At 36.0% G+C, this 21,390-nt stretch overlaps 2 protein-coding genes across 5 annotated transcripts; one reads left to right on the forward strand and one right to left on the reverse strand.

Annotated features, from left to right (window-relative positions):
• Positions 1–13,719: 13,719 nt before the first annotated feature.
• LOC110101375 (protein trichome birefringence-like 3) lies at positions 13,720–16,837 on the reverse strand. Of its 4 annotated transcripts, none has more exons than XM_020829247.2 (6): positions 16,527–16,837; positions 16,200–16,446; positions 15,953–16,124; positions 14,985–15,184; positions 14,762–14,920; positions 13,720–14,665 (listed from the first exon to the last, which is right to left on the reverse strand). In XM_020829247.2, exons 1-6 carry the CDS (start codon positions 16,702–16,704, stop codon positions 14,344–14,346), a joined length of 1,278 nt encoding a protein of 425 aa, XP_020684906.1. In that variant the 5' UTR covers positions 16,705–16,837; the 3' UTR covers positions 13,720–14,343. The 4 variants fall into 4 exon arrangements, with proteins under 4 accessions (XP_020684906.1, XP_020684907.1, XP_020684905.1 ...); XM_020829248.2 differs by having other exon boundaries at positions 16,025–16,124; positions 16,200–16,449; XM_020829246.2 differs by having other exon boundaries at positions 13,721–14,665; positions 16,200–16,449.
• Positions 16,838–19,948: 3,111 nt separating this feature from the next.
• Positions 19,949–20,727, forward strand: LOC110101377 (interactor of constitutive active ROPs 5-like). The gene is made up of 2 exons (XM_028695948.1): positions 19,949–20,228; positions 20,426–20,727. Exons 1-2 carry the CDS (start codon positions 19,949–19,951, stop codon positions 20,725–20,727), a joined length of 582 nt encoding a protein of 193 aa, XP_028551781.1.
• Positions 20,728–21,390: the final 663 nt, after the last annotated feature.

Below are 21,390 nucleotides of genomic sequence, written 5' to 3' on the forward strand. Positions count from 1 at the left end.
TCATATGTTATTTCTAATATATATATATATATATTCAAATTTAAAATCTAGTTAAAATTCTTAATCAATAAATCAAAATAAGTTGGATTTAAATTTACCTAATAATACAGCTTGCTGGCTTTGCCCTCGCAAGTGGAAATTGGGGCGTCAAGAAAAAATAATATAAAGGACGTCGACATAAACTAAGCCTGACGTTAATTTCGTTCAGAGCTCCTATTAAAGAAATAAGAGACCTAATTTTTTTTATTTTCAAAATAAGTTTTTTTTTTTCGGTAAAGTAATAGCATTTTAAAGATTCTCACACATTTTTATATTGAAGGAGTTAGATGCATGATTTTGAAAATCGGATCGGATAGCAAATCAGAATTAGTCGAATGGGGGTTAAACGGAAAAACATTATAAATGCTAATTTTATTTAAAAATAAATAAAATTATCAAAAATAATGATGCTATCATTATAAATTATGTGATAAAAAATTAAACATAACACAAAATTATGAATTATATACATACATAATTAAAAGCGCTCTATCTAAAATAGAAGATATATAAAGTGTTTGAGTAGTTCTCAATTAATTGTTTATAATTTCATATAAAGCAAACTTCAAACATAAATATAAAAATAAATCTAGAAGTTATCTCCTAGAATTGAAGCATAAAAAATTATATCCCTAAATCCTCCATCAAAACCTTCCATCGTAATAACTATGAGATGATCTATATGGCTCAATTTAACAAATAGCCAAACATGTTCTATATTAAACAATTTAAAACACCTTGTTGCTTCAAGTTCCCGCACGATGTGGTTTGGCCATCCCGCGGCTCCTGTTTCCGCACAGGGATGGCCAAAACAGCTAATAAACATTGCATTGGTGGAGGAATGCATATCTATCGAGCCTCTATTGTGCGTTGCGTTTGGCGTTGAGGAGTTGAGCTCGACATTCTGCATTGGGCCTTGCACCGAGCGGAGGTCGTGACAATATTATATGAATCAAACAAATATTTAAATAAATTAGTTACTTCAGTGATTAATTAAGCTTCTTCTAAGAAACTTTATTCTAAAGATTTGTTTTTTCTAATCTGGTTTTATTCTAAATATTATGCTCAATGTTCAAGGTAGATAGGTCAAAATCAATATTAATAAAAATATAAGAGAAAGTAAATTTAGACGCATACAATCTAAGCATAGTTTAAATTGAGTTATTTTACACATCATACATTTAGCAAACAAAACCGTCACCATTAAATACCCCATTTAGTTATAAATTGCCCACAAAATTTTGATAATAAATACTAAAAAGTTCAAAATTTTGCAGATTTACAGATTTGAAAAAATAAAGCAGGTTTGTATTTTTTGGATTTGATTTATATTTATTATAATTTGTTGAAGTTCCTTGGTTGTTTATGAGCATTGATTCAGTGAAATTTGAAGCAAGTGTTCATTAGATTATGTTCTTCAAAGACAAAAAAATTTGGATCCACCAAGATCTTCCTAGGTTCCACAATTGATCCCCAAAGGTAAATACATCTATACCATTGGGAATTAATTTTGAGCTTGATATATCATCAAAAAATTATCTTGATCGGGCACGAATATTGAGGCAAAATTAGGACGGAAGCTTCAAAAATTAAATCTGGGACCATATGAACTCCAATTTCAGCAAACATACAGTCGAACTGAGCGTCTCAAAAATACGAACCCAACGACACCAAATTGAACTCAGTTTGAGCCAAAATGTGTCTGAATTGAAGACCCGAAGCATTGTTGGGAGGTTTAAACCCCAATTTGGATTACCAAATAGTTTCCAAACATGACATGCTTATAGTCGAATCGAGCAGCTCGACGAGAAAAATCCAACAAGCCCAAGATCGCCAAATTCCAATATCATTAAGACCTTCAAATGTCCGACAAACGGTCCACAATCAAGGGATTCAATATCGGTCGTCCATCCAAACCACTCCTCATTTGCCCTTGATCCTCCTCCTATTTACGGGTCATGTCATCCTCAAAAACTATAAATAGCCTCTCATTTCTCTTAATAGGGGACCGAAATAAGAAGAAGAATGAGAAGAGAAGAGAAGAGAAGAAGGAAAGGAGGGAAGAAACTCCTCCTCGACCACCATCTGAGTTCCACCTGACTTTCAAGTAATGCCGAAGTTCCGCCTGACTTTTAAATGATGCTAGAGTTTCGCTAGACTTTCAAGTGATGCCGGAATTCCACTTGACTTCTAAGTGATGCTAGAATTCTGTCTGATATCTAAGTGACTTTGGAATTCGACCCGAATGCCTAACATTGTCGAATTTCAAATTCTTGTTTGTAACTGAATTTCAATCCGGGAGTGGATTATTATAATTTGATCGTCCTAAATTTTAAGGACGAGTCAACTTTTTGTACCTCAAGCAAACACCAGTGAAATTCTTTAAACTAGGCGTGGCCTCATAGTTTTTCTCTTTCCAAGGTTTTCCATATAAAAATCCTGGTGTTCTTTCATCTTCTGTTTATGTGCTGGATATCCGTACAATGCTGAGATGAAAACTTTCTAACTCTATCGCCGCGTATATTCTACCCCGCAATAATTTGGCGTTGTCTGTGGGAAACACTATCCCACAATTCTAAGCATTACTTTGATGTCTAACATGCGCATCAATCGTATCTTGGCAGCTTCCCGCTCCAACTCCCACCAATCCAGGAACGAGTTTATAAATCATGGATGCCTAATATCTGCCTCTTTTTATCTTGTGGGGAAAAACGTTACTGGAGAAGGAACCTCAGGACCTTCCTTGGAGGAGCGAATCTGAAAGATGGAAGAATCTCAGAATGAGATCCTTCAACTCCTACGAGAGACTCGACAACCAACATTAGCACAACGAGAGGAGGTTCTTCTCCCTCGAGCTCTACCACTAGCCGAAGATGTTCAACTTAAATACCTTCAAGTAGAGATTGCTCATCCTCTACCATGGATGCATCTACAAACACATCAGAACAAAAAAATTGTGGACACAATAAGTTCTACCCATCCCTCACACACCGATCAGCAACCTCGCATTCTTTCAGACCTCCCTGAAGACTTAGCCTAGACACACGTTACTAAGCTCCCTCGCAATGCCCTACATCATGAACTACGAAAGATTAGTATGGGAAGAGTTCGTTGAAGGAGGTGTGAGGCCAACTCTTCGACAATGGAACTTTTAGAAGCCATCATATCTAACTGAAGTCATTCTTTAGCACCCCATTCCTATTGGATTCAAACTACCGAGCATCGAATCTTACGATGGGACATCTGACCCATATGAGCATATCAATCATTATAGAACCACCATGCATATCCAATTAGTCTCGGACACACTCCTCTGCCAGGTTTTTCCTGCTACCCTTAAAGGCTAAGCTCGAACGTGGTTCTATTCACTTCCAATGAGAATGATCCCTATATTTGTTAAATTGGCCAAAGTGTTCGTCAAACAATTTGTAGCCAATTGAAGAATTGCTAAGGATTATTCTCACCTCTTCGAGATCCATCAAAATAAAGGAGAGTTGTTGAATGAGTATTTTCAGCGATTTTTCACTAAGGCTCGATAAATTGTAGGAGTAAATTCTGAATTACTAAGAGGAGTCTTTCTTAGATACCTCCGTCCTATTCAAATAGAATCCAGTGGGAGCACCAACCCAACAGCTTCTCTCTCCATCTCTGTCTGATCCAAAAGAAGTCACTGAGACCCCCACAAACCCTCTAACTCCCTTACCTCCTACTATCTATCAAACTCCTCTAAATCTAAGCTCCCGTAAAGCCTCAAGCCAGAGCTCTGGTCGCCAAACTTCAGGCATAAACCCCACTTCAAATCCTGATCTCCCCCAAGCCAAACCATCTTCTTGCACTTCCCTTGTCTACTTTTTACCTGACCAGAGCTCCACGCACACAAAAAGAAACCCCACAACTATTTATTCTTCCTCCTCTACAGAACCAGCTCTGAACTCCCTTATCCTGTTGAAGCCTTTGCCTATACGGACCTCTCACACAAGCCAAGAGAGAGGAAGAGATAGATAGATACAGAGAGAGAGCTCATACCTTTAGCTGAACTTATTAGCCGCCCCCTTTGCTCCAGCTAATCTCTAGGTATAGGTTTTAATTTAATTTACTTGGTTATTAATGATTACTTAGTATTATTATTAGTAATATATATATAAATTCATATGTGTGTGTGAGGGAGAGAAGAGAGGTGAAGAAATTCGAAAAAAAAAAAAGAGATATTCCAAAAAAGAAGAGGTAAAAAATGAAAGAAGAAAAGAAAAGGAAAAAAAAGAGAATGAAAAGAAGAAAAAAAGGGAAGAAAGGGGAGAAGGGGATCCTTCTTGTTCATTTCATCAAAACCCCACACTCGGCGTTTGTGTCAGGCCGGCAAACTGGCCATAAACGCTTTTCTCTAGCGTTGTGGGAAGGGAACACGGTATGACACATTCAACGTAGCAGGTAGGCCCTATACACGCTTTTTGTAGCATGGTGGGGATAATCTTAAGTACCCGTATGCAGCTCTATACTTATGGGGAAATAACTTTTTTTCTTTTACAATAGGTATCGAAGACCCATACACGCCTTTCTCTGGCATGGTGGGATTGAAGATTTTATGGCCTCAGTGTCTAAGGACACATACCGTACACACTTTTCTCTAGCGTGACGGGAGGCCAAGTTTCCTGTAGTTTTCCCTAAACAGGGGAGATGCCGGGAGGCTGTGAAAATTTCTGGTGAACATAAGATCGCACATGGACTTGATTGAACTTAAAGGACATGAATTGGAACTCAATCTGAACTCAAATAAATGAATTGCAATGACTTGTATTTGAGCACGAATCAAATGACTAATGAAGACTTGAACCTAAATAAGATAAGTTTGAACTTGAACTTGATTTGAATATCAAGTGAACATAATTTGAACTCAAGCAAAAAACTTGAGTTGGACTACAGGGGACTTGGATAAGACAACTTGAACTTGTATTCAAGAAAATGCAAAGGACTATGTTACAACTTGAATCCAAATGAACAAATATAAAGAACTTGAGTTCGAGCAACAATGGACTTGAATTGAGTTCGAACTTGTGCAAGAGGGCATGATCATGCTTAAAATTAAATTATAAGTTGTAAAGCAATGAGGTCTAAATACAAATGGAATAGATGGGAAGCTTGCTAACCAAAGGAATACGAGCACCATTCATTTACAAAATTTTAAAGAAGATCATTCAATGACATGATATTTTCAATAAGTAACATGACCCGCATACAAACGTCAATAACTAGTTCACAATATTCATCTCTAACTGCTTAATTTAAAATGATTGTAATGATTATAAAGATATGTGATAAGCATAATAACATCTCTACAACTAGTGCCAGCATGTAAACAAGCATATAGAACTTCACATATGATCAAAATTAAAAAGAATATAGTTCAATTACATACAAATGTTAATTAGGAGATGTCATTCAAGCCCTTTACAAACAAATAAAGATGCTTGCACTTTGACATGGAACTCCTTGGGCAATAGCATTCAAATGATTGTAAGTGGAAGTGGAAGTGCAAATCTATGAACCTTAAATAGAGGTTGTGTTCTATTCATGAAAACTACGCTAGTGGAAAGAGTTGCTTGGAGGTGATAATAAGAAATATGCGACCAATATGTGTATGAAAAGGAATACCACACTTATAAGCATGAACATGAATCTATTGCACATACAACAGTCCACTTACGAGCAACTGCAAAAGACTTATGAATGTCTGTGAACAACAATGAGACATATACAAGTTAATGTGATAATGTTCTATGATCGACGTCAAAACAAACAAATGCATTCGAACCTGCAAGCAATGGAGATTGAAATTGATGGCAGTCTTAATGTCAATCTTACAAGAAGACATAGTATTCCCTTCAAACGACGAAGTCTCTTATCGATATACAAATGAATTCAAGAGATATGCAATAAATATAATGGTATCCCTCCAATCAATACTAGCAGGCTTGCTGATTTATGAAACAATCTCTCCCAAATATGAAACCAATATATAAACACAGGTTGAGGACTCATGGTGGAATACTTTCAGACTTAGGCAATATACAAGCAAACATTTTGGATTCCTTCATAAAACTTAAAAATCAAAAGTGCAATGATGTGAAATATTCACTTGCAAATGATAGTAGTATGCATGAAATACCTACCTCAATTATGTTCACACATAATCAAAAGACTACATCGGCTTGCCAATGCATATGACAACCTCCTATGAATATGCGACCATCTTATAAGTGAATGCAGTTGTTCTCTACAAAAATCAAAATACTACCTATAATGGGTATGAAGGGCATCTGATGAATATGATAATGCCTTGCAAACAATAACAAAATGCAACCAAGTTTATTTGATCCTTATACGAGACCCTCCATACACACTATGTATCATCCACAAACAGAAATACAAAAAAGACAAATAAATATGCAAAGAGATTTCAGCGGATGCAGTATCTTACAGACAACATCGATTGGCAAATGAACACAATGACATTCGCAAACAAAGTACACAGCTCACCTGCAAGTGGTAGTAGCAAGTATACTACAAGGGAAAGGGATCCTTTGTGAATATGCAATATGCCATTCCACAGTAAAGACCAAAAACCATAACAAAACACATAAAGAATTGGAGCAAATGCAAATGGGGGAAACACTGGAAGATTTCCATTCAATGCTAACATAAAAATACAACATGCAGTAAATGCCAGGATGTTCATGCAGTAAGCACATTGGTATCCTATGAGGAAAATATGAAGATCTATAATATATATGGGTTCTCTATGATTATAGATGTATGCACCACATTCCACTTTTGGATAGATGCAGAAAGACTTCAGCAAATATAGTATCCTATAGTCAATTTCAATCTGTGACTGAATACATCTACCTGCAGTGGTAGAAGATGTATCGCAAGGACCAAAGAGCACAATAAAATGCACGAGGAATATAATAAATGTAAATGCCTATGTTTCCTCATAGAAGACACATTATAAGAGATCTACCATGCATCAAGTTCCATCTATAAATAAATATCAAAGTACTACGATAAATATAAGCTCTTATGAGCCATCATAGAAGACCCATCAAATTCTAAAACATCTCATACATGCACTATAATATGTATACATATAGGTACACTAAAGGAGAAAATACAATCACAAAACCCTTATGGGCTCCGATGAGTGTGTTGTAGAGACACACGTGACATCTAGGGATGTTGCACGGGTCAGTAAATAAACCCAAGTTCAAGTCTGATCCTTCTATATAGATAGATAGGAGTCGACATGGCTCGAACCATTAAATAAATATATGATCGTGAGGTCAATCAGGATATTTATTTTATATATTCATATTAGGCCTTCAAGGTCATCAATAAAGAAAATTCATTCAATAAAGGAACAAAGCCTATGAAACCTGATCCCCTATCAACAAGTTGATTAGGTCGAAAAAGTTCAAGCCACAAATAGAAATAACCCCAATCACCTTGATGATAGTCATGTTGAATACAAATCTCAACCAAAGGGGTTAACTTCAAATATTTCAAAATGCCTCCAAACTTTCACGAAGTCCAAAATATAAAAATTCTAAATCTAAAGATGTTTAAAATTGAAATCATCCATCAAAATGCATAAGGCAAAATCCATCCATGCTATGTAACCGTTTGCTGAGATGGACAAATTAAAATTTATTTTAGCTCACATAGAGCTAATACCTAGTTGAAAATATTACTCTAGGATTCATTCTCAAATAATCTCCTACCAGTAAAGATATAGTACGTGTTCTTTGACTAGCGATTTTTGCTGCCAAATGGCACAATAGGATAAATGATTATGACCTGGGGCCCTCTAAAATGAGTGATTTTTTCGCCAAATGGCATCAGAATTCCAGTTATGGCTAGAGCCAATACGTTCCTAAGTGACACCAAATCCTTGAGATATGAATCATTAGGATATGATCAATAGGGCACAAAGCCCTCTGTTAGCTAATGTGAATTCAAAATTTTCTCCTTAGACAAATATTCCCCCTAGGTCTACAAGGTACCCTTGGACAAAGTAACCCATGGCTGCCGACAAGGATCCTTCTATCATATATGCTCGACAACCATCTCTTACTAAGTAGACTAGGGACCACGATGGATCGGGACAACGGAACCATGAGGTCTTGATCGGACTCATCATTCATTCCTCCACCATTTGCTTTAAGTGCAAGATCGTAAAAATTTCTAATTTTAAATATCACATCTCTAAACCTTTCAAATTCCTGACTTCCAACATCCCAAACCTATGATGCTACTATACACATGATACTATGTATCTATAGATATAACATATCTTATTGATGACTAGCCTTAATCAAAAGTTCTCTCTCGTGATCGGGAGGGGTAATTAATTATAGGGGCATGCGCCTATAGAAAACCAGAACTCATATCATAAAGCCCTCCCAAAATGGGGATGAAATCTCTGGGTAGTGTCTTATCTTCAAACCCATTTATCTTCCAAAATTTGCCCCGAAACTTAATTCCGTTAAAAATCCTCCCCCAAAAGAAAAGCAAAAGCGGGCAGAGGCGAGGGCCAAATTTTTGGAGCCCACAGATACGTCGACAGGCAAAAACTGATGACTTCTTACTTGAAAGCCACTTGACTTATGATATGTGATATGAGACTAGTTATTGGAAAAAGGTCTAACATGACTGAGAATGATTTTTATAGAGTTGGCCTACAAGACTTAATATGGAAAAGATACCATAGATAGCTAGAAGCCTGGTCTTTATTGTATATGCATACAATATAAGCTTACATGAAAAATTGCATAAGTGGGCTGATATAATATGATTCATGACATAATTGATATATGCATATCATAAGATTGATACAAAGGCATACGATATATATATATATATATATATATATATGAATCACATGGTATATATAATATATTGTATATGATATTAATACTATATGACATGCATGTATATAACATTTATAGAAAACTTACTTAATACGATAGACAAATTGATATATATGAGATGGATTATAGGTTGAAATAAAGTATAAAGTATAAATATGCATAGTTTCATAACAAACTTTTAAATTGGAAATGAGAATAGGAATGATAGAACATGCTAATAACAAATTGTATTGATCCTTTATATGGCCACTGATCACTAATTATGAGTTACATTGCTTGTATTGATTTTCTTTGTACATATGAAATCATAATACTCAAATTCACCAATACTCCATTATTGCTACATATTTAGATTCGTATGGATGGAATAAATAAATGTATATTACTTTTATTTTCTTGCACTGATTGCAGTTGTAGGCTCTTACAATCTACTGAGTTATTAGGTCACCCTGTGGCTTTTACATGTTTAATAAGAAGGGGTTAGGACCCAATGGAGTGAGGCTGAGCAGGGTTTCTAGGTTTTTTTTTTTTTTTTTTTTTTTTTTTTTTTTGTTTTTTTTTTTTTTTTTTTTTTTGTATTTTGGTTTTATTCTTTTGTAACTATGAATGTCTAATAGACTAATGTTAGAAATTAGTTCCTGGTTATTGTACATGAATTTGAGAAATAAATATAAAATTTCAAGTTGATGAAGAAAGGTTTATAGTTATTTTCAATGGCATTATTTGCACTAGTTGATTATTAGAAGCTTTGGTAAATTATTTAAGAGATAAAATAAGCAATTCTTCTAAATTTAGATCTTGGGGCATCACAGACCCCATACATATATGTGTAGCAACTCTAGCAATATGGATCTGAGCTCTCTTCCAATTTTATGAAACTAAAAATCTTTTATTTCCATTGAAAAAAAATCTTCATAAAACATGAATTCAATCAATTTTAAATTTGAAAATTTACCTTTGGTTTGAATAATTTAAGGCATTTCTCACTCATGTGGCATAACCGTTAATTCCATAAATTAGAATTTGACTCTTCATTAGTGGAAACTCCTATTATTCCAATATTGTTGGTGGGTAAAAAGTGTCTATTTTGATATCTCAAGCAATTACCAAGGTTGTTTTTTTCACTTTTAATATCATCATCAAAAGTAGCACGACATCCTTTTATAGTTACAAGTAAATGGAGATCTTTTTTCACCTTAAACCAAGGATATATCTAACTTTATTTAGCTTTCAAGTGTTCCCACATATTAATACGGTTTTCACATCTCCAATGCACATAAAATTCAAGGGCTCATCATCAGTAAGAAATAATTTATCATAATTATCTATAAAGTAGAGTGTCATTAAATCTTTCTTCAATGAAGAATAAAAAGATGCACATTATTCTAACGTTCATGCCTCTATTAGACTATTTCCACTGAGTATCTTCACATACCGAGTGTCTTTCATAATGGCATTCAACATTCCTTTTTTGGCTTTTGGCTCTATTTATGCCTATTTTATCTATATTCTTTCATTATGTTATTAGGCTTACTACAACACCATCTTTCACTTAAGCTGTCTTGAGGCCTTCTATTGTGATTTGATTCAAAGAACTTGCCATGAGATTTTGGTTTTTCTCCATATTAAATGTTGCCAATTTTTTTATACATGCTCCTATTATCAATATTTAAAATAAAAACTCATTACTTTTATCTTTCTGATGTAATATGATATGCTAACTAAGAATAATATCATTCATTTCACTAAGCCTCAGTATAGATGGTCCATAGTAGCTATTGATAGCTATGACAACACCACATTAGCCTTGAGGAAATAACAAAATCAAGCTCAATGCATGGATCTCGTCATCATACTTGATGTTTATAGAGTTTCATTGGTTTGCGGTTGAGTTTAGCTTACTGATATGATAAGTGATTGAAGCTCCTTCCAAAATCTTTTATTTAAACAACATGTTGATGATTTGTACATTATTAAATATAGATGGATTTTCATACATATTTACGAGTTCCTTCATGACACTAATTATTGTGGTCTCATTAAGAATGTTAAAGGTGATGTGTATGTTAAAGGATGATGATTGAATGTTAGAGATTGTTCATCCATCAACTCCCACTTTTCTTGAAAATTGAACCTACCTTTACTCCTTTTAATTGTTGATGGAGTATTTTTTGGTACCAATAGTTTTATATTTGCATATTTAATAATATAATAATTAAGCTATTGAACTTATTAATTTTTATCTTCTCATCCTCCATGCTTAAATCTAAAATCTTTTTAAACTATAGCCTGGATACTCGTTATTATAATAGTAATAAAACTTTAAGTAATAACTAAAGTAGGATGAAAGAATAATCACATCAAATATCTCAAACTCAAGACACCAAGGTTTATGAATAAGTGAAGCTCATCTACATCCACAATAGCATAGAGATCAAATATTTCACTAAGCTTCAAAAGTGATATGTGGAGAGATATTACACTTCATATAAAAGAAAAATATCACTTTATCTATGCTAATGACTAAGAATGAGCACAACCACCATTTATCAAAATGAGGGTTGATTACTCTTTTCCTTCTCTTCATTTCTCTATTTTAAGAACCTCTTATTTTATTTTCTTCTCCCTTCCTCATCTCTCCTTTTTTTTCTTATGATTGTAGAATGCTTATCAAATCTTAATTTCCTAATCTCAAAGAAATGTCTCAGTCAAAAAATGTCTACCCATGTTTAATCAACCCTAGCTAACCCACCATAAGTCAAAACTATGTCTTATTCACCCTTAATGTTCCCAAGAAATATTAAGCTACTCCTTCAGCAAGATCAATTCGTTGGAGGAATTAATTCTAAGGCTACATTATAGAAGAAGCACTTCTAATGCCTATGATATAGACAAAAAGGACCATGATATAACAGGTAGAGTGTTCGTGTTGGTGCTCGATCTACTGAGGTGATCAACATCATGGTGGGATCTAGGAGTGGTGTTATGAGTGGAGAAGAATCTAAAAAATAGATTTTGATTGAAGGTACCAAGTGATGTAGGGAAACATAAACTCGATAATAAGAAAACATTATTTGAAAGCATGCAACAATGACCTAAGAAGAAATTAGGCTCTCAATAAATGAACCATTAATATGATTTAAGAACCTATTTATCAATTTTAGTTTGCTTAAGAGTATAAGCTATATAAAATCTTAAGATAATAATAAGGAAAAAAAAAAACTTTCATCCCTTCATAATTAGACTATAATCTTATTTTTAGTTACAAGGCAACCCTCATAATATCAACTCCTCCCAAAAAATCAAAAATATCAATTAAGAAAAGAAAAAAATAACTTAAAATAGCAAACTAACTAATTAACTATATAAAATAATATTTTGATTAATGGTGTTATTGGCCCATAACAACCAAATAGCTAAAATATAATCCTTTGTCTCAAATGTAGAGAAATTGATTTTGTAATATATTATATTACTAAATTATCTTTAGTAAGTTGTGAAGTTACTTATGTTGATACTTTTTTGGTAAAGAGAATATTTATCCTTGATCTGAAGGAGTGCTTGTTAATTTCACTGTAGCTAAGAACCCTTCAAAAAAGTGATAAATAAATTATAAAAGATGGGAAAAATACAATAATGCCAAAGAGTTTGTTTCCATGATGAGCCCATCTCCATCAACAATAATCATTCAGTTAACACAGAAGAAGAAGAATGATCAATTAGACCAACCAAAGTTTACTAAACAAAGTGTCAAGAATAAATGAATTCTTTTCATTATGGGAGGTTCATTTAAGAAGTACAATTACTAAAATAACTAAGCTTTGATAATGCCTCAACTACAAAATCTTCATATGTGTTTGAATTGATCAATTCTTATAATAATGGCATTGATTTATAATAAAAGTACTTTTAATATTCTATTACTATGAGAATATGCTCTGAGAAATAAAATGAAAGCATGTTTTATCTTTAACATGAAGACCATAAGATCTTAAAGGATCTTATTAAAAATTTGACCATTGAGTGGGTAGCTTAAAGAATTAATAACTAGTTGGTGTAATAAGTGGTAATCACTTAATAATAAGTATACAAGTCTGAGTGGAAGGATGGTAATCTAATAGAAGGAAATAACAATGAAGGAGAGGATTATGAAGTAACCACAACAAAGTGAAATTAGTTGTCAACCACCATGAGTTTCACAAAATCCTAGTCAATAACTGCAAGGAACATTGTATGAGTGATTATAGAACTTGTTATAACTTGAAATGGATTTGGTATGTAGAGTTGTTTCAATTATATATTCTCTACGAATATTTATTTATGTATTTTTTTGCGCCTATAGGAAACCAGAACTCAGATCATAAAGTCCTCGCAAATGAGGGTGAAATCTCTGGGTAGTGTCTTATCTACAAACCCATCTGCCTTCCAAAATTTACCTCGAAACTTAGATCGTTAAAACTCCCTCGCCGAATAAGAAAAGCGAGTGGAGGCCGAGGCCGAATTTTCGGAGCCCACACTTAGCCAAGAAGCCCTCAGTCCTCATTGCGCACCTGGAAGAACACGATAATGATACTTAGGTTCCGTTTGGGATGGCTTTCTTATTGCTTCTTAAAGCAACTTCTTAGTAAAAAAAATTTTAATTTTTATACTTTAAACTATTTTAACAAGTTATAAAAAAACCGTCCCAAATGAAGCCTTAAGCTCAAATTTGTGCTCCTAGTGGTTAGGAAAAAAGAAGCCAAACTCCTTATAATATGATCAAAGTGCCATAGCATCCCATACTGTAGTTGCAACGATTTCGAATCCTTCACTTTATTTTATTAATGCTCAGGTGTCTGACAAAATGATGAAAAATACTAACCTCTTCTCTCCCCATAAAGTACAACAACTGAAGAGGCATATTTATACCTAACGTTCCTTAGGAGCCTATTATTGCCACGAGAAAGAGTTAGTTCCTTCCTTATTTCATTTCATATACGTATTCCATAATTTTCAAGATCATAAATCGAATGTGTTTCTGCAGGCTCTCCAAGGTTGATGGTTGGTCCAAGCTTTGCTTTCAACTCTGCCAAGTTCATTCAATGGATTTAATAATGGCTTAACAACCTGGACCCCTCAGGCTGAGCTGCTCTTGTTGTTCATTAATCACCCCTCAGTCATTCATGGCTGGCGTGCCAGCCTAATGAAGCACTATGAATACCAAATCTTCCTCCTTTTCAAGGTGGAACATGTGCTTCACTTTTTTCCTGATTTATTGATCAATAAATAGGTAACTTATAGTTGAATACAAAAAAAATTTTGGTTTTCAAATTTGATACAAAAAATCTTCCTTGAATTTGAATCAAACCAAGCTATGGCACTGAGACTTGCTTCACCTAGCTTACAGATATGAATACAATATTTGATTCCATGTGTCAGGAACTCCAGGCAAGCACCAATGGATACAATCTGCATACGTATATGGATCATCCTTCTCCTTGTCTGAGAGTTCTCCGGTATAAAGTGATACATGGCCATCTTTCCTGTAATCCGAGAGCTGTGTTATATTGACAAAGGTAACAGGGAACTTCATCCTCCCAACTATACTTGAAACCACCTCCATCATCCTTTTATTAGAGCCAGTTCCCCAGTATCCTCTTCCTGTTACAGGCTTTGTCTCGTTAGAACAACGAGTTGGTTTCTCTTTTTTCCAATCTGCGCTCCTGTATGTTAAGAACTACATATTTGATTGACCTTATACCTCATAAGAATGAATAATTAGCTCAGCTGGATGGAAATACAGAAAAAGGAAGAGATACCTCATATGTGTGGGGGAAGCTGTGGTGAAAAGGACCCTTGTGCTGCTCCGGTTCACATTGGAATCTATCCAATTGGCCCATGTTTTAAGTGCCATTGTGAAAGCAATGATAGAATCCAGTTCTTCATACCCTTCCTCACCATTGGCAAATGATCCCCACCTAGAAGAAACTTCATGAAAATATCAAAATAAGGTAAATGACTGTGTAAGAAGTTAGAACTTACAGAGACTTCATTTTGGGGTCACTGGTCCACCAAACATAACTATTGAAGATTAAGAAGTCCACCCCAACCCAATGCTGTGCATGTTTGGCGATTGAATCCACCCTTAATATTCTCTTTTTTGTATCTGGGATGATAGGATCGTCAGAATTGGATTCGATGAGGTAAGGTGCCCAGTAGAACTCGATCGTAGCATTGTAATCCTGAAAGCTATGTGATCAGTTGCAGACAAAATTCAATCTTTCAACGGTTTGTGTTAGCATTATCATGCAACGGATCTAAACATAAACTGCAAAGAAGAATTTAACAATCTATCGATAAGTAGGCAATTGTAGTTTGCTCCATTTGCAATTGAAGATGCTTGTAACTACAGATAATTTGAGGGAAAAGTGGGCGAGAACCCAAGCTCCATTTGTTCTTTACCTTTTGCTGATGCTCTAAATCTTTCAAAATGGGAGCTTATTTGTAGACTTCTAATGCTCCCTAAGCAACTTAATAGGGAACTAATAACCGCTAACTATTTCTAAACTTCTAAGGATTCATTTGAGACGACTTTTTTACTGCTTTAAAGCAGCTTTTTAGTAGTTTAATTTTTTTTATTAAAAAAACTGTTTTAAGAGGCATTAAGAAAGCTGTCCCAAACGAAGTCAATAAGACAATTTTAGGAATTTATTGCAGTGGGGATCAAAGGCTTGAGTAAAGAAGGGTCAGAGGATTTATTGAGACATTTGACGGGTTGAAGGGGACTAGACGGGTGTGAAGTCTGCCAGCTTTCTTGCATGAAACCAACTCACGAAGGTCAAAAGCTACTTGATGAAGTGAGAGTCCGACGATTAGTTCGTGAGGAAGGGAGGGCTACAGCTGTTTGCTTCTATAACAATTTTAGGGAACTAATAACCACTTACAATTTCTAAACTTCTAAGACTATAAACAAACACATTAGCTCACCCGTTATATGCCTCGCATATTACCTCAATCTTAAACACAGACAGAGATGGACTACGTTTCATCGACTTCTTATCTGATGGTATATGAGACTCTACCATGCAGACAAGGGACTGCCATTGTTCTCTTTGCAATGAGTCTCCAGAAAACATTAATCTCTTTCCTCTGAGTTTCTCAAGGAGAGCTGTAGCATTAAACCTGAAAAAAAAAATCCAAACATCATAAACTTCTTTCCTTCAGTTACTGAGTGAAAAAGAGTAAAATTACACAAACTTTGGCAAAATGCAGTCATCTAGCTGCCACTCCCAGTACAAGTAGTCACTGTCAGGTCTTCCGTTTCTTAAGCATGCTATTTGCTTATCCAAATATGGGCAGCTCTCATCAGTATAAAATAGTTCTGCTGATGTATTAAAAACCCATTTCCCGTTCTCTATGCTGCAACTTTGATGAGAATTAAAATAACTCTCATCTTCTTCAATGAAATCATCGTCAAATGAGGTGGCCTTTTGCTTCTCCCTCGCTTCTGATGATTACCAGTAAATATATCAAATACTTATCTCAGATATGCAGTCATGCAAACCATACACAAGTAGTTATTACCTGTCGTATTCTTACTAGAATTTGTCACTGTTTCCTTCTTAGAACAGGATTTGTGCTTAAAAATTGAACTTCCAGTGATTGCCCAAAGATCCTCTGTGAAAATTAAACCTGCAAATACCACAGTGGCTACAACGATCGCCATTATGGAGAGTGGAAGCTTTCCCTTAGGTATCTTCATTTAATTTTTGTAGCTTCTCAAAGAACTAATGAAAATTGACAAAGAGAGTACATATAGGGTGAGGAATGGGCTGTGTATAGTTTTTGACAAGTATTTAGTGGTTTTTGAGTAAGAGTGAAGTTAAAGACATGAAGACTGCTGCACCAACTGGTGCTCATTATTTTCAAAGAAACAAGTAATAATTTGCTTTCATTTAACTTTTTGCCTCCAATCCCCTTTAGGTTGAGATCCAATAATAACAGGAGAAAGTGGAGTTTCCCCCACTCCTGCAACTTTCATGATCCATACGATATCTTGTTGGAAAGCAGAAATGTGAATGTCAACTTGCAACCAATAATTTTCCTTAATTGTCTTAATTAGTCGATTATTTTAAGCCAAAACTTTCCCTAATGGTTGAAATTAGTAAACTAATGTTTCATTAGATATAAGGCCCGTTAAACTTTTAGTTTCTTTGTGTTAAATATATTATCTGTTTCTTTGTTTCTTTGTTCAGATAATGAAGTTGCACTTGCCATGGTTGGACTTTCACCATAACTATTAAATCAAATAGAATAACAGATGAGGTAGTTCTCTCATGTGGATTGGGCTGCTGTTCTATCATTTTCTTGGGTATTGGGTAGCTTATTGTGCTAGTGGGTAGAATGATATAGCCTTTCAGCCTCTCTTTTCCACGGTGAAATTTTAAAGTTTTGGGGTGGTTTTTAACTCTTTTTTAGTTTTAGGTATGATTTTGTTGAATTCAATTTTGTCTGTAGGTAATATCTGACCTTACTGAACAATTTGACTAGCTACAGTAAGAGAGCAATAGTGAGAAATCAGTTGAACATACAAAGCAGATGAACATCAAGTCACTCCATGAACAGTAAAAATGGCAACAACTCCCACAAATGCATCAAAGTCCCTTATTTAGAAGGTTAAGAGAACTACTAGAAATGCTAAAATTAAAAATAGATAAATGTTGACCCCTACACATAAAATCAAGCGAAAATAGACGAAAACGATGATTTACGCAATACGTGCATTGACAAAACACATCTCTTAAGGGGTCAAATGACCTCCGAATGCCAAACGGATGGTATCATTGCGATCAGGACACTGAATTCTGCTGGGTCGAGGACCCTCGCAATTGAATCGGAGGATATCGTTCAAAAGAGATGACCGACACCTGAAATTAAAGCGCGAGGCTGATCAAACGATGTCGGATTGACAGAAAGACTTCGTCGTTGCGTCCGGAACATTGTCAACCATTGAAAACTACATTTTCTTTATTCAATTTAAAGCATCCATATTGGTGGCACGGATACCGAGGTAATAGCACAAATTTTTGAGGAAAAGGCCTCATTGTTGTCCAAATGATGTCCGTCGCGAAACGGATTTCTCCATTGTGATTGGAATAACAGAAATACTTAAGAACTACATTTTCTATGTTCAATTTGGATCATACGGGGTGGTGGAACGAATCTTGAGGAAAGAGGACTCGAGGTTGCCCAAACGAAGTCCAATCGCAAAATGGATTGCGTCTTTGCGATTGGAACATCCCAAATATCTTAGAATACCTAATGATGACATTCAATTTAACAAATCGAGGGGCATGCGAGGGAGTCGATACGAACATAGAGGCAAAACACGCATATTTTGAGAAAACTCGGCCTCAGCATCATTCAAATGATGTCTGATCGATGAACGGACTTCGCCAGTGCATCCGGAACACCGTCAACACTCTAAATACACTATCAATTTATTCAATTGAGGTCAATACGCAAATCGAGGCAGTTCTAAAGCGACAACACGCATTTCGAGAGAATTATGCCTCGACATCGTCCAAACGACGTCCTATCTCAAAACAGACTGTCGTTACGTCGTTGCGACTAGAATATCGGCAATACCCTACATGCACTATCACTCTTTCTAATTTTGATATTCAACAAAATTGACATGTTAAAAATGTAAATAGAGAGATTGCACACAAAATGGGACGACTTTGGGTGATCAGTGCATTGCTGCCGTCTCAAATTAATGAGGATACCACCAATAGTATCTCATTACTAAAATAACAAATCTATTTGGCCGAAATGGAAAGTCAAATGAAGGATCAAATCAGAGTTTAATGTAAAACTGATGTTATCTCTGATCAAGTCCCGTAAATCCTGCTGAATGCTCTGCTTTGCGATCACTTCCTGGATATCCTGCAGCTCACCCTGTTTGAATAGGAGGCCTCAATGTTATTTCCATTGATTCTGCTGCCTATGCAAGCAACTCCAAAAATTGAAAACAGCTCCTAACTTCTGATATCCTGCTCAAAGGCAGATCCCACTTCCCACGGTTCAATCCTCCCGCCTCCCTCACAACAGCTTCTACCTCCTTAATCTAAAGCTTTGCCTTACCCGACCTGCTCTCCCCCATCCATATCCATGATCAAGCCTTAGAAACTCCAACACTTCATAGCACCTGATCTTCTCTTTTGTTCGAAGAGATCCACACCTCTTGTGCCTCAAGCCAGCTTCTAGATTTCTTCTTCTGCTACCACATCTCCCCAAGACCGGCTGCAACTCTTCCTCTCATGCATACAGCGTATACTTCACAAACTCCTCCACTAGAGCTGCTCCATGTATCTACCCTTCACTCCTGAAATCTCCCTCTGATCCTCCTTCACAGCCTGTGAGCTTCCCACTGCCACAGAAAGTCTGCACCCAGCAGCCAAAACCTACCCTAAATCCACCTAACGCCATTCTCGCGATCAGACGGAAGCCATCTAGCCTCACAACCGATCCAATATCCAACAATCCATTTATGTGGATGTTTCTTCAATAAAACTGTGCATGGTTCATGACAAGGTAGCAAAGCATGCCATGACAGTCAAATATGGATAAGGAGACAACAGTTATGCAGGCCCTATGCTCTGAGGTGAAGGGATCAAAACATACGACGGTTACCGGCATGGTTCCCGCCACCAAGAGGTCCATGGAGAAGTTATTATTCCATGTCAAAGCTCTTCTTCATAAAAATTCATACAAGCTTTTGGTTGGCTACATGTCATTCCTATCTCAGATGACACCGACTATGGCAGAGACATCTTGCCTTACTTATTTGACACACCCCAACAAACTGGCACTCACATCCCTTGCCACAATGTAGTAGCACTGCAAACTACCAAAGAACAGATAAAGGAGAGGCATTGTAACGTGCAAGGAAGAAACCTTCACAGATCATTGGCAAGATCCGATGCATCCATCTAAAGCAAGAAATGGATCATCAGAAGGCCAAGAAACAGCTCAAAGCCATGGAAGAGAAGCTTAAGGAGACAGAATGCAAGCTTGTGGAGTTTTCTGCTGTTGAGGATGATCGTGTTCAACAGCTTCGCCAAATTTCTCAAGAGGGTGATAAGGTATGGCAATCTGAGCTTGAAGTCCTCCAGGAAGAGCATTCAAATGACTCTGCAGCTCTTGGGTCTTCCATGAATGAGATTCAAAGGCTTAAACAGCAGCTAGATAAATCTAAAACATCCCATGTGGAGGATTTCGAGAGTGAATAAACTGAATTAGTAGCCTTAAAAGAAGATATGAAGACTGTCCTCTCCACTGTTGAGAACCTTAAAGTTCAGATTAATGAGGAAATGGTTTACAAGGACACCTAAACTCTGCAACATCCAAGTTGAAAGAATCTAGAGTTTGAATTAATACACTTGAGGAAATGGTGAAAGAACTCTAATCTTTTGTGAAAGATTATGAAATAGAAAGAGTGAAGCCTCTATTTGAAGTTAAGTCTGTTGCATCACAATCTGAATTGAAACAATTGGGGGCTGCACTTGAAGCAACTGAGGCTAAGCTTCAAGAGGAACAAATTCAAACAACTATGAAGATGCCAGATAGGGTGGAGATGGTTATTGAAAGGCTTAATGCAGATGGTAGAGACTTGGTTTCAGAAAGTGGAATAGAAAATGTCTTTGTGATAACAAAGAAAGTTGACCTTCACACAGTAAGAGGAGACCTCAAACACCACTTCCTCCTTGCCCAAGCAAGATAGTAACTTTCTACTCTCTTTCCATAATAGAGAGTTTAGCAAAAAAAAAAAAAAAAGTTTTGTATTAAAAAAAAAAAAAAAAAAAAAAGTTTTGTATTTGTGCATTTTCCCTCATCGTTGCCACCAACATTGCAAAGGTATAAAATTTCTAATCTCAAAACCTCGAGAGCCCATTTTCGAAGTTCCCGGCGCACCAAAAAAATTGCCCATACGTGCCTTTATTATGCATGGTGGGATGGGACCCCGGTGCAGCGCCTACGATGAGGTAAGTAATCACCTAAAAGCCCTATTTCGTAGTTCGTGGCGCATCGAAAAACTGCCTATACACGTCTTTATTATGTGTGATGGGATGGGACCCCGGTGCGGCGCCTACAATGAGGCGGGATTACTTATAAGTATCTTGTAGCGGGGGGGAAAGCAAACTGCATTTTCAAATAGGTACCCTCGAAGACCCCATACACGCCTTTATTATATGTGGTGGAAAGGAAGATCATGGCCGTGGTGTCCTCGTTCGAGGACACCTATCATACACGCCTTTATTGCGCGTGGTGGGAAGGCTCAATTTCTCGTAGTTTTCTCCTAAACATGGAAGACACAAGGAGGCTGCCGAAATTTTCCCCTTAAACAAACATTCATCCCAGGTCTATAAGGTACCCTTGGACGAAG

This window comes from Dendrobium catenatum, unplaced genomic scaffold (genome assembly GCF_001605985.2).
Source record: "Dendrobium catenatum unplaced genomic scaffold, ASM160598v2 fragScaff_scaffold_716, whole genome shotgun sequence".
In the NCBI taxonomy this organism is placed as follows: Eukaryota; Viridiplantae; Streptophyta; class Magnoliopsida; order Asparagales; family Orchidaceae; genus Dendrobium; species Dendrobium catenatum.